Here is a 13263-nt window from a genome sequence, read left to right on the forward strand (position 1 = left end):
TAAACCACACAGCTTTGTTCAAAACTTCTGCCTTGGTCATATCAATCTTTCATTAAAGACAGTAACAATATTTTCCGAATGACTTATAACCATCAGGGTCATTGAAGTGCATTCATGCAAAATTCCATAAGGGTGGCTAAAATGTTTCTTATCATCCTAGTAAGTTTTTCAGTTGAAATACCTCTAGTGAGCATTCTTCTAAAAACTTTCTTTGTTTCCGAGTATCATCTTAAAAACTCTTCTGTGAATCTAGCCCCAGATTGCTTATTGTCTTAATCATGCAAATTCATTTCAAAAGTAATAATCAACGTTCATAAAATGCGTTTGCAGCACTAGGACTTTAAATAAAAGTTTAAACTTGAAAACTGTGCACTTAAGGTTGAAGAAAAGAGTGACAAATGAACAAGGAAAAAAAGCCCTTACTGATATCTCCTTCCCCATGCCAGTTTGGGCGAGGTTGGGCTTCATCCCGCTGCCAATCTGCCATATGATCACCTCTGCTGGCTGACTCTTGTAAGGCCACTCACGTGCGTGTAACTCGTACCAGATGGTGCTGTGAGGAAAGAGGAGCAGAGTGGTGGTCAGTGCTTTGGGTCGTCTTGTCGAGAGAATAACACCACAGCTTCAAAACACACTTGTGGAGGGGTTCACATCCCGCCCAGTGCTAACACTACCGGGCAAGATTTCAGTCGCACAACTCTAAACCATCACACTGTAGAGCTGTAGAAGAATCTCCTGTGCAGTTGGATCGTGGTCTGTACAAAAAACTTGGATTTTGTGGATAAATCTTGCCTTCAACTTCAAGTTCTGAAGAACAGTTTAAATCCAGAAGTCAAAGAAACATCATATTTTTAATTACTGCTCATGCAAAATTAACACACCACCCTCCCTGCGCAAAGTGGTTTTCATTCTGCTCCTGCACGTCAAGTTCGAGTCGTATAAAAATAGCTCTTCGCCAGGAGTAGGGGAAAGAAAATGACGGCGTGTTGTTGATGAATATGTAAAAAAGCCATGGGGGTCACCTCTAGGTAACACAAGAGTTATCAGAGCAGCTGGACATTGTGGGCCAGTGCTGCACTCTTTTTACTTTTAGAATGATATCGCGTCAGAACCTCCATATGGGGGACCATCTGAAAATGCAATTGTGCTCGGAGTCAACAAAGCAGGGTCCACCCCCACAAATGAATCAGTAATGGCAACAGAGGAAGAACAGGAGCCGTGGGGATTTTTAAATCAACATTTTGGTTGAGGAAACCATGAGTGACACTCAAAAAGTAATGTGTACGTAATAACTAAATGAGATGATTCGGGTCCAAATGGTTCAAACGTGTTACATTTTGGGTTGTTTGGCAAAAAGATACGAATACTACAGCTGCTGAAATGCAATAAAGAGAGGTTTTGTTGTGCCAAGCCCGACACTGCATTTCAATACCCCCCCCCCCCCTCTGGTTTTGTGTTGTGTATTAACAGAATACTTTGACATGAGAAGATTGCTAACCCTCTCATGTTTGTATGTTGACTGTGAAGCCAAAGCCAGCAGCTTAGTATAAAGGCTGGTATGAAGGGGAAACACCCATCATGCCCTTTTCTAAATGTAACATTATTCGCCTCCTGGCTTCTCTGAAACTCACTAATTTAAACATTATTGTGTGTGTGTGTTTGTTGACAGGATTTGAGGAAGTTGCTGATGTCAGGTAAACACAGTTAATGGAATAATAATTTCCACATCACCACCAGAGTGGACAAGACAAGTGAAATCAGCACTTTCCTAAATTGTGTTACACAATGATGCATCCCGTTTGCTAAATATCAAATCCTCCCATGGTGAAGGCATGACCCACCCTACTCTGCCTCTGATTGGCTAACTTGGTAAGCCAATCAGAGGCAGAGAAGGGGCGTGTCATGCCTTCACTATAGAGTAGGACAAAAAAATCTTGCGTCTTGTTTACCAAATATTCCAACCATTCTCTACTTTCAAACCACAAGCTGTCACCGTCACTTTTTATGTGATATATTATTTACTAGTTCCGCTTACTGTTACTGTGAGATGCAGAATAAAGTGAAGGTGAGAGCTACTCTAAGATGACGTATGATAATACATTGTTGAATCATCAAGGCCATATCCCCTGACCCAAAAGATTTAGACTACCCCTTCCTACATCAAAAAGAAAATTATAACCCCCCCCGCCACCTTTTCATTTTCGAACATGTAGCTTTCGGCAGTCTGTAAAAACCTGTAGTCTTTCTTTCCAGTTGCGACAGATTTTTACTATATTCGCTATATTTACATATGTTGGAATGTTTACATTTGTGGCCACTGTAGTGTTCTTCTCTTTAGATGCTCTGTTTGAAGGTTAAATGATTCTATTCAATACACAAAAACGTTTACTGTTGCCTGCCACACATTAAACCCCATCACCTCCTGTGCAGCTGAGACTTTCACCTGACTAACACTACCACGCAGCAGATGTGTAGAAGCCCGAATGTAAAAGCTTCCATGAGAAGCTTCTCCTACTCTTTGATTCACTCCTCCTGCCTAATCGATTAGTTGACGTCTCTTGGCTCCTCAACATTCACACATTTCTTTTTTTTTACTCTTCCTGCAATTATGCAATCAGTTTAAAATTCAAGAAGGTAACTCTCTCTTGGTTTTCCAGAATATGTGGATATGTGCCAAGTCAGGGGTCTTCACTGTGTCTGAGAATATTGGATGTTGCCCATAATCAGACATATGGAACCAAGTGGGGTCCATGTCAAAATCAGATATCATTTAAGCAATTAAGTTTTCAAATTTCAAATCCTTCTCTCATTAAATGGTCAGAAGTTGGATATCTAAAGTCTGACAATAACAGAAGTAAAATTGTCATTTAGAAAATCACGAACTTATTACATTATCTACGTCTTTGTACAGCAAGCGGTGAACATCTATAATGAGATCTGAAAACCTGTTAATGAGAGTTGCCTCTTTACCACGTGATGTGGAGTTTTAGGACGCTGACTTGTAAAAGGAAGAAACGATGTATTGAATTCACACAAATATTTGGGGTTTGTAAACCCTCTCTGTCAACAGTGGGCTGTGATTCTCCAACATCAGGCTCCGCCATCGTCTGGACAAACAAACAGGAGGGAATCAGGTAAGAAGACACTTACCCAAAAGCAAAGACATCTGACTGTTTGGAGAAGGGCAGCTTGTCCTCCTCGGTGTCTGGAGAGAGCTGCTGGATTATTTCTGGGGCCAGGTGACACAGCCAGCCGTTGGGGATCCTCAGTTTGTCTTCTCTCCGGCTGCAGAATGAGAAAACGTGGAGATGGAGACTCGTCAGGGTTTTTATTGATTACCCACACAGCTAGAGTATCTTCTTTACTTCAAAAATTGTAGAATTGAATAGCTTAACTTTTTTTGATTGCAAAACACAGGTGATTTTTGTAGGAAATGCTTTTAGTCGTCTGTCTTTCACTACAGTACAAACTGTTTCTGAAGGGTTCTGAAGAAAGTCTTGGCCTCATGAGTTCAATCTGAGCAGATTCGATATGTGAATACTGGTTTGCCCAGCCGTGACACGGTAAATGGGAGAAGATAGACTATTTGTTGGTGGAGCGAGAACCAATTTATAGCGTTTTGATCGTTACCAGTGATTCACCGTTTCCTTTGTATGAAACTGTGGAATCTCTGCTCATACTTGACCTGGCTACTCCTTTTCTCTATTGCTCGGAAAACCTCTCTTTGACATAGTTTGTGTCCTTCAGCAGTTAGGAGAGACTTTCTTCCATGTCAAAAGTAAAGATGGACCCAGGACAAACAATCTTAGGTAAATAATCACACTCTGGGTCCATATATCAACACGTTAGGCTCATTACAGCCCAGACTTAATAATTCACACATAATAATAAACTTTGAGTTGAATCTATATATAGCACCATCTCTATCTCATTACCCACACCGCACATATATAAACAATAGCTTGTTAAAATTGCAGGTGTATTACATAAAACACTGAACGTTTAGGGATCGCTTACTAGTCTTAAAATATGTGAAAAAAAAGAACATCATTACTTTTTTCACTTTTTGTGAATATGTAGACTATTTAATTCCACTCAATGTTTTTTTGCCTCAGTGCCATGGGTGCTAATACTGTTATAATAAAGTCAATCTGTGTCCAAGGGAAATTCCTATATTGCACATGTTGAAAGAAGTGCTCCCGTCTCAGATGTGTATTGAATATAATTTACCTGCCAGCCTGCAGAACCCCAGATATGGTGAAGAGTCCAAAGTCGGTGATGACGATTTTTCCATTGTCATAAAACACGTTCTTGGACTTCATGTCTTTGTGTAAAATCCCCTTAGCATGGAGGTAGCCCATCCCCTGAGGACATAACAGAGAGATGTGACTTTTCTGTAATATGAAGTGCACCGCAGAAGTGTTCTGGGGAATCGGCGTTGAGTTGTTTTACCTTGACCATCTCTTGTGCGATCTGTCTGGTCTTGTTAACATCCAGGACGACCTTGGCATCCCGCACCACAGAATAAAGAGTCCTGCCTTTGCACAAGCTGAAAGAGAGGACGAAGACAAGATTTCAAGTCACTGATTTGACTAAGGAAAGACATTTCAATAACTTCACATTTGACAAAGATTTCAGGTCGACCCTAGGATCACATTCCTGAGACCAATCCCAGGTACATTTGTGCCATCAAAGTGCCTCTGTTTTCTAACAGCTGACCATCTGTTATGGGCCAGTGATGAGCATCCTTCTCCCACTACTGTTCCACAAATAGTGCAGCATAATGTTAGGTCTGGGTCACCCTTAAAGCTTTTCTGTTTGCCACTGCCTTTTAATATATTATATTCGGGACTATTCATTCACATCTTGCACATTATTTTGTTATTCTGTATAATTCGATTTTATCTTGTTTATTTATTCCATTTGACTCTTTTTAAATTCTATTTATTTGTGTTTTATGTCTTATGTGAAGCACTTTGATCACATTGTTGTTGAAAGCGCTGTACAAATTAACTTCAGTGAGGTACTTTATCGCTGCTGTTTATCTTGCCAATGCTGCACTCAAGGCTTGTCAGCAGAAGAGAAGGAATGAAAATGCCCCATTGTTAGTACGCATTGTTCAAAGATGATTACCATATGCTTAGTATGGAAATCAGCTCTTTTTTTTTTACATATCAAACCAAATAAAAAGAGACACGTACTGTGACAGGAACAATCACAAAAGCTGTTTTGTATACTTTTTTTCATTTTTATCTCACAATCTCTTGCTCCTGTTCCACGGTGTGGTGGTAACGTTTTTTGGGGTGAGCGGGTCATATTCTATGCAACTGTTTTAGCATCAGAAGTATTAAATGCTTTTGTTCATAATTGAAACCGGCTGACTCTTTGGAAAGGCTGGTCTCCCACAGAAGAAGAGGCTCTCGAACTCAACACCCCACTCGGTGCCAAGGTGAGGATGTTACACGGCGATGCGTGGAGGTGTCATATTTCTGGAGGGGTGCCATCACAACGACGTATTAATAGACAGCTCTAAAACCAACCCCCCCCCTCACCCACCATGCATCACACCTGAAGCCCTCAACCCTGACTGTGCCACACAGGTAACCAACAAAGCACCTGAAGCCAACAGTTCATACATATTCATTCCCGACTTTGACCTGACACCAGCTGCATTTTGAGTGGCTCTCTCTCCTGAAGGCTCTTTTCAGCACAAACATGTTGCTCATGCCTTCAGTGTGGCTTCGGTCGACAACTTACGTACACGTTAAGTATTATGGCAACAATTACTGCTATACCTACGACAAACGTGATGTGAATGAGCAATACTGAAGACACAGAGGCAGCGTTTCATGGTTCTCAGCTGAGTAAACGCTAATGAGGCCACCTCGCTGAAAGCTCACCTATGTGAGTAATTATGCCGAATCCATAAAAACGTCACATCACAGATGTCACTGCTGGGTGTTCCGTTTACCCGGCAACATCGATCCACAGTCACTCGTGACAAATGAAACGATCAATAGTTATGCTTTCACTAATGCAACCTGATAACTCTCTTCCTCAATAAACCAAAAAACACTCCAATTTACACAATTCATTTTGCACTTTGGGCTGCAAGAGTGTGACGAACTGAAGTTCCCTTTTTTTTTTTAATAGTGTAATAGGAGAAGCGGAGCACTGGTGGATAACAAAGCCACCTGTTGCAATGACATTTGCTATTTTCAGCAATCAGCAGTGAGGATTTTTGAGAAGCGGCCAGCTCATCTGTCAGCTCCCCTGCACTCCTGACAATTTCAGCTGGCATCAACTGCAATCACGCATCTCAATCAGTCAGTCAATTCGTTATTTAAATATTTACAACCACAGTGAATGTGATGGCAGTGGAGACAATTTTTTACATTTATCTTTGTTTCCCAAATCATTTGTGAGCTGCGAGTCCAGCATGGAAATTGTTTTTCTTCTCTTAATAGAGAAAAATCTTTCTGTCAAACAAAAAGCATATAAAAGAGAGACAAAAGGGGTAAATTATTTTTCTTAGTGAGACATCCTTCTTTGTTCACAGCCTGTGTTGATGGCAGCGTGAGAGTGGCAAATATCCAAACAAATTTCCTTTTGAACATTATTAGCTAATTAACTAAATTAGAGAGCTTTCCTTGTGATGTTCTTTAACAAAAACACAGCCAAATTACAAATGAGAAAATACTTGCTGCAAGAAATGTGAATGTGCAACAATTAAAGTTGTTCAATGTGAGAGAATTCACTCCAAACGCTTTAGTCAAGACAAATACAGCAGGCGATGTGGGTGTGGGTGGTTCCAGCAGCCCGTTCTAATCATAAACCTCTGAGCGCTTCATTGTCAGCCACTCTAAGCTCATTGTGCCCCAGAAGGGGGGCCGATCTGTGGCTGATCTAAAATGAGTCCCAGGGGACAAGGACCGGCTCTGGAGGCCAAATAGCTACCGAAGTTCAGAATGCAGAAGCAAAGCAAACACTCATTTTTGAGGTGAGATGACAACTTTCAGTTGTCCGCAAGATACAAGTGACAAACAAATGAATTCTCTCAATTTGAGAATACCACATTACCTATGTGGTAATGTTTGCTCAGTTTTGACGTATTATCCATCACAGGATTGAATGACTACAGACCCGTCGCGCTGACGTCTGTGGTCATGAAATCCTTTGAGAAACTGGTGTTGACCCATCTGAAGGACATCACAGGGCCCCTGCTGGACCCCCTGCAGTTTGCCTACCGTGCAAAGAGGTCGGTGGATGATGCAGTCAGTATGGGACTGCACTACATGCTGCAACACCTCGACTCCCCAGGGTCATATGCAAGGGTTCTGTTTGTGGACTTCAGCTCAGCGTTCAACACCATCATCCCAGCAATACTCCAACCCAAACTCTCCCAGCTCACTGTGCCAGCCTCCACATGCCAGTGGATCACTAACTTCCTGACTGACAGGACGCAGCAGGTGAGGCTGGGAAAAATCACATCTAGCAACCGGACTATCAGCACTGGCGCCCCCCAGGGTTGTGTGCTCTCCCCACTGCTCTTCTCCCTCTACACCAACGACTGCACCTCAGAGGACGCAACGGTCAAGCTCCTGAAGATCGCAGACGACACAACGGTCATCGGCCTCATCAGGGACGGTGATGAGTCTGCGTACAGGCGGGAGGTTCAACAGCTGGTCCTCTGGTGTAGTCAGAACAACCTGGAGCTAAACAAGCTCAAAACTGTGGAGATGACAGTGGACTTCAGGAGGAGCCCCCCAACACTGCCCCCCCTCACCATACATAACAACACTGTGTCTGCTGTGGAGACCTTCGAGTTTCTGGGATCCACAATCTCCCAGGACCTGAAGTGGGCCTCCAACATCAACACCATCCGGAAAAAGGCACAGCAGAGGTTGTACTTCCTGCGCCAGCTCAGGAAGTTCAACCTACCTCAGGAGCTGCTGATCCTGTTTTACTCAGCCATCGTGAGTAGTCTTTGAGTATGTCATGTGTTCACACTTGAAAAGTGGAAGAGTACACTCAAAAGAAATCAGTATGCATACTATAATGTGCTCGATTTCTGAGTGTGTTGTTCCTGGACACCATTGCCACTGCAATAACAAGGGAAATGGAGTTGCGTAGAATATATAACATACTTTGCGAATGGAGATGAGACATTAGATCTGTAGCTGAGAAATATGACAACACAGAAAGTTTCATTTACAAGACAACGTGTCATAGAGGTGTGCAATATGACGATATTAGACCGTGAACGATTAAAATGTCCCTGCAATCTGCTTTTACAGACAGATCTTTAGTATCGTGCTACAGTGCACAGTCTATCAGTTGCAGTTCTATGACTCCAATGTTTCCCCTGCATACAGCAGTGCAACGCTGTCTAGTGATTTGCGCCACTGTAATATAAAAATCCCAACAAAAGCAATAACCTTGCTATCGCTACTTTAGGTTGCCCGAATCAGGAACAAGCGAGGATTATAGATCGAAGAGCCCCAGACATTGCCACCATTTAACAGTTTGTTATTGGTCGTTTAAAAGCTTGTGTTTCACAGAGGAGAGACAGGCGAAGTGAAGATAAAGTTGTCGGCACCGGTTACAAATAGTGATGAGACATTTCTGACATATCCCCCCGTCTCATCTTTATTCTCACCTGGTGATGATCGCCAGGTGTGGAGGGCTCATGCAGGCCCCCATGAACAGCACCACATTCTCATGGCGAGTGTTGCGGTAGGCCATCACCTCACGCTTGAAGGCCTTGAGCTGGTCCTCGTTGTCGCGCTCGATGTCGATCAAGCGGATGGCCACCTCACCGTGCCAGCGGCCGTGGAAAACTTTGCCAAAGCGCCCCTTGCCGATCATCTCCCCGATCTCCAGCTGCTCAAACGGGATGTCCCACTCCTGCAGGAAGATGCTGGTCTGGCTGGCCTTGCGAGGAAAGTTTCGAGCCGACAGCAGCGACAGGTTCATCTCCTCGAACTCGTCACCAGAGTCCTCGTTGTTGCCCTCCTCGTTCTGTGGAAAAGCAAAATTGAGCTGTTCGTTGGTAGCTGTGGGGCTGCATTTCACCGATTTGCAAGTATGTCGATTTAGATGCCCTTATCCAACACGGAGAGGTGGTTTAAAATATTCTACCAAGATGTCAAATGTTTTTATTCTGATAAATATCATTCAGCAGCTGGAGGATTACAATCTGCTGAAACCTCCCCCAAAGTAAGTAGGAGTTTAAGTGAAAAGAAACATATATAGTTGTTTATCCACTGCATGCAATGCCTTAAGGTGTCATGCTATTTTTGTACATTACTACATATGCAATGATTCTTTCTTTATCTATGCATTTTAGTTAATTTCTAACCCCAACATTGCATGGCAGTTTCGTCATTTGAAAAGAAATGCCTTAATTTTCTTTCCAATGTATATTTATGTTCTCAGTGCTGTTTGAAGCCTAAATAGGCTCTGACATGTATATTAAAAAAAACACTCTACACATACATTTATGTGGCCTCTATATCAAATCATTTTTATCAAGTTATGTGCCTTTGAAATAATGATGGCTGTTTAGGCCATTACCAATAAAAAGAAATAGAGAAATGGGAAAACAGCCATGGGGGAAAACGGACTTATTTATTCTGATTTGATTTGAAATATAATGTATTGCAGGAGTGAAAATGACCTATTCAAAGATGCCTCCTGGAATATTATTCAAGGCAATCTGCATCCTATTTTCTGAAGATACTGTATATCATTTTTACAGCGTTGACGTCAAGTTGCATCTTTTTTGACACAAAACGTACCTGGAGGCTCCTCAGATAGCTGAGCTAAATTATGTTATGATGGCGACAAATGTAATTTATCTTCATTTTGCTTTCACAAGTAATTTCACAACGAATGACAAAAGTTACATTCACATACTGTACATTCAAAAGCATCACAAAGGTTAAAAGCAGGACTCACATCTGATGTGGGATCAACTTCGATTTGAAGTAACGGGTTGACCTCATTCCTAAAAGCAAGAAGAACAGATGTAGAAATAAATCCATGAGAAAACACCGTAAATAAAGTAGGTCCCTTTTCAACCTTATTTCTACGTATTATTTTACTCCATTGTTCAGATTTTTAAAGTGTTTTTTTTAATGCTCAAATAAAGTATTACTGATCAATTCTTGATATCTAGTGTCCTGACAATGTGGCAGTTTTTGATTGATGCCCACAAAACTATTTATTTATTACATCTATGATGTTAGATATTCATGCTACTCCCACTTAGAGCAGATATTCTAAGAGGAAAGTCATTCAAAGGGAGATGAACTGGAGATAAAACATGACGTGACACTTTACCCCTGCATGGACTCACTAAAGTTTAAAGAGCATTCGGAGCGTATGTGTGAGTTTAGAGCGTATGGGTAAATATTGCTTTTTTAATGACATTTCGTGATGGTTATTTGGAGATTTTATTGTTAAATTCTTGAACATAGCTGTCTAACCATATGGCTGAATAGTGGTGGAGGGTTTATAACATATTTCATTTGTGTTGGCATTTTTGCCACAGGGTATACTATGAAGACCACTCCAACGATATGGCATTGCTCTCCTGAAAGACGGTCGGATTCACAAGAGACAGTTCAAAAATAAGTGGTAAAATGGATATGGACTGTACTTGTATCGCGCATCATCCACCCATTCACACCCATTCATACACTGATGGCAGGGGCTACGGTACCATGCCCCCTGCCCATCAGGACTATCTAACCTTCATACACCGGTTATTACTACTACTATAATTTCGGGTCAAGTGTCTTGCCCAAGGACACATTGACACGGACTAGCGGAGCCTGGGATGGAAACTGCCGATCTACTGATTGAAAGACGACCCTGCTCTACCACTGAGCCACGATTGCCCCTTAATAAAATAACTGAAATCGATGCAGCAGAACCAGAGGTTTTATCTTTTTCTATTCGGTTACCGCTGATAACGCCGTCCCTCTGGTTACTCCCCTGGTAAACACTGTTAACTCTGTCAGCATTGTTGTCGTTGGTTGCACTGTTAGCGTCATTAGCTGCTAGCTCAGCCTTTCTCCATGTTGAGCCGAGTTGAAGTATATGCTCAGAATTCCTTATCTAAAAAAAAAAAAATGATTCATCCAAATCTTTTTAATAATATTTATTTTTGAGCAATACACATTATGTGGCATTCTCATGATCAATGACTTCACTGCATCTTGTAAATAACACTTTTGGATGAATTGTGCATATACGCTGATGTGATTGGTAGTAGAACTACAATCAGAGTGTTCAATCAGAGTGAATCAAGTCGAGATGTGCACCTTCATGGCTGCATGCTGAGTGACCTGATGGAAGATGTATTATCATAGCTGTATTAAATTAACAGTTTGGGTTGCGTCACTGCAGCGAACATGCTGTTTACACTTTCTTGTCAATGTACTTGATATAATATTGTGATGACCTCACACCATGTTGTAGCATTAATGTCTTATGATTTAAAAAGGATTTCATCAAGTCTCAGTGGATGTTACATTGACAGCAACCATTTAAGTATATGTTCAATATACAGTATGTAAATATTATCTGTGACGTTGCAGTACCTTCTCCTTCAATTTAAATCAACTGATTGTAAGACACCTGAAACCCTGAATCTGTGAATATTATGCAGATGTGGAATGTCTTTGTTCTCAGTATGGTCCTTTATTGAGGCCATTTTCTTGACTATCAGATGAGACATTTTCACTGCGACAAGCACACACTTTTGGTTATATTCTAAAATCATTCCGAACAGGGCTGTGTGTTTTGTTCTTTGAAAACAATACTCAATGTATTTGTATCCAGATTAAACTGGAAAGAGTTACTGGATCGGAGACTTTTATTCTTGTAGATCATCTGCACTGGTCCAGAGGTGGCAAAAGCCCATTCACATCAAAACTATTTGACAGATATATGAACAAAAAGTGAACAGGATAAAAAGGCAGTCCTAATTACTGACTGTATTTTCTGACCCTAAATCGTAATTTCACAGTTATTTTACGGTGTGAACTTTAAAGTGCATTTGTGCCCTTAGCCCCTATTAATTTCTGACCCCAGCGTGTACACGGCCACCCACACCATGGGTGCCAAGGACATGACACAAATGAACCCACTTTACCCTCCTTCTCCTCCGTCCACATAACTGGCAGCGTAACATCAGTATGTAACCTCTCACAACCTTTCTCTGGTATATTAATGGATCGCGAAGCAAATCCTGGACCCTGGGCAAAGACTACAGGTGAGGCAGCGTATAAAATGATGTGATTCCTGTGGCGCCAAGGGCCACTACCAGCGGTTCGATCTCTGCTCTAATGAGGGGTACCTGCCGGGTGTTGCGGTCTGAGACAGGCCCTCATTAACCCTGGGATGAGGCCATTAAGGCAAAAGAAAGCTGCCAGCTGCCACTGCAAGAGCATACAAAGATGTGGGAAAGGAGGGACAATAGCTTTAATTAAGTCAGAGGAATATGGGTTTCATAACCACGCTAATGTATTCACATTCACCAAAAGGCAGCTAGAGAACAAGAGACTATGAGATTGAGGAATGGTGAAATAGTTGAGATAGTAATGAGCAGAAACTCAGGGTTCAAGATGAGTGTTAAAGTTTCATGTATGTTTACACCTTTTCTTTTAAACATGTCTTCCTGATCTTATTTCTAAATGTTTACCTGAATCTGTCTTTATGTAGATTACACTGGGATATATTTAATTGTCTCTTGAGAAGCCAAGGTAAATACTTTTGACTATTTTATTGACTGATCCTAATGGGGACATTTATATTCCATTTACCTCCGTGCTTTCAGAATGAGCTACTGGAAGGGACAGCAGTTATTGAACCAGAAGCTTTTCAATATCTTGCTACAAAATGTCTCTTTATTTACTGGTGCAGTTCCTCTGTTGAAAAACTGTATGACTTACTGCAAATAAGCCCCTTAACTATATTTTCTATAGGATAAAGATATATTTCTGTGACTCTTTTTAGTCTTACAACCACCATCTCAAACAAAAATGTGAGGAAAAAAAGCAAGCTATCCCAGTTCATTCCTGAAAAGTGAATATTTGTCCACTAAAAAACATGATCCACAAGAGAGTTTAAGTACCTAGATTTCTGCCTGGCATACAGAAAATCAATGACCAGAAAGAGAACAGTGATGCTGCTTTACAATAAATGAACCACAAGCATTCTCTTTCCATCCAATGTCATTTTCACTTCTCCACT

At 41.4% G+C, this 13263-nt stretch overlaps 1 protein-coding gene across 4 annotated transcripts in view; it reads right to left on the reverse strand.

Moving 5' to 3' along the window:
- ksr2 (kinase suppressor of ras 2) overlaps positions 1-13263 on the reverse strand; it is a 94355-nt gene that overhangs the window by 15984 nt on the left and 65108 nt on the right. For all 4 annotated transcript variants that reach the window (XM_031849586.1, XM_031849587.1, XM_031849585.1 and 1 more), the window contains 6 exons: positions 9961-10009; positions 8660-9021; positions 4453-4549; positions 4231-4364; positions 3151-3285; positions 424-553 (listed from right to left, as the gene is read on the reverse strand). In XM_031849586.1, the coding sequence (XP_031705446.1) occupies positions 424-553; positions 3151-3285; positions 4231-4364; positions 4453-4549; positions 8660-9021; positions 9961-10009 (907 nt within the window). The remainder of the gene's footprint in view (positions 1-423; positions 554-3150; positions 3286-4230; positions 4365-4452; positions 4550-8659; positions 9022-9960; positions 10010-13263) is intronic.

This window comes from Anarrhichthys ocellatus, unplaced genomic scaffold (genome assembly GCF_004355925.1).
Source record: "Anarrhichthys ocellatus isolate YVR2014 unplaced genomic scaffold, GSC_Weel_1.0 scaffold9, whole genome shotgun sequence".
NCBI lineage: Eukaryota > Metazoa > Chordata > Actinopteri > Perciformes > Anarhichadidae > Anarrhichthys > Anarrhichthys ocellatus.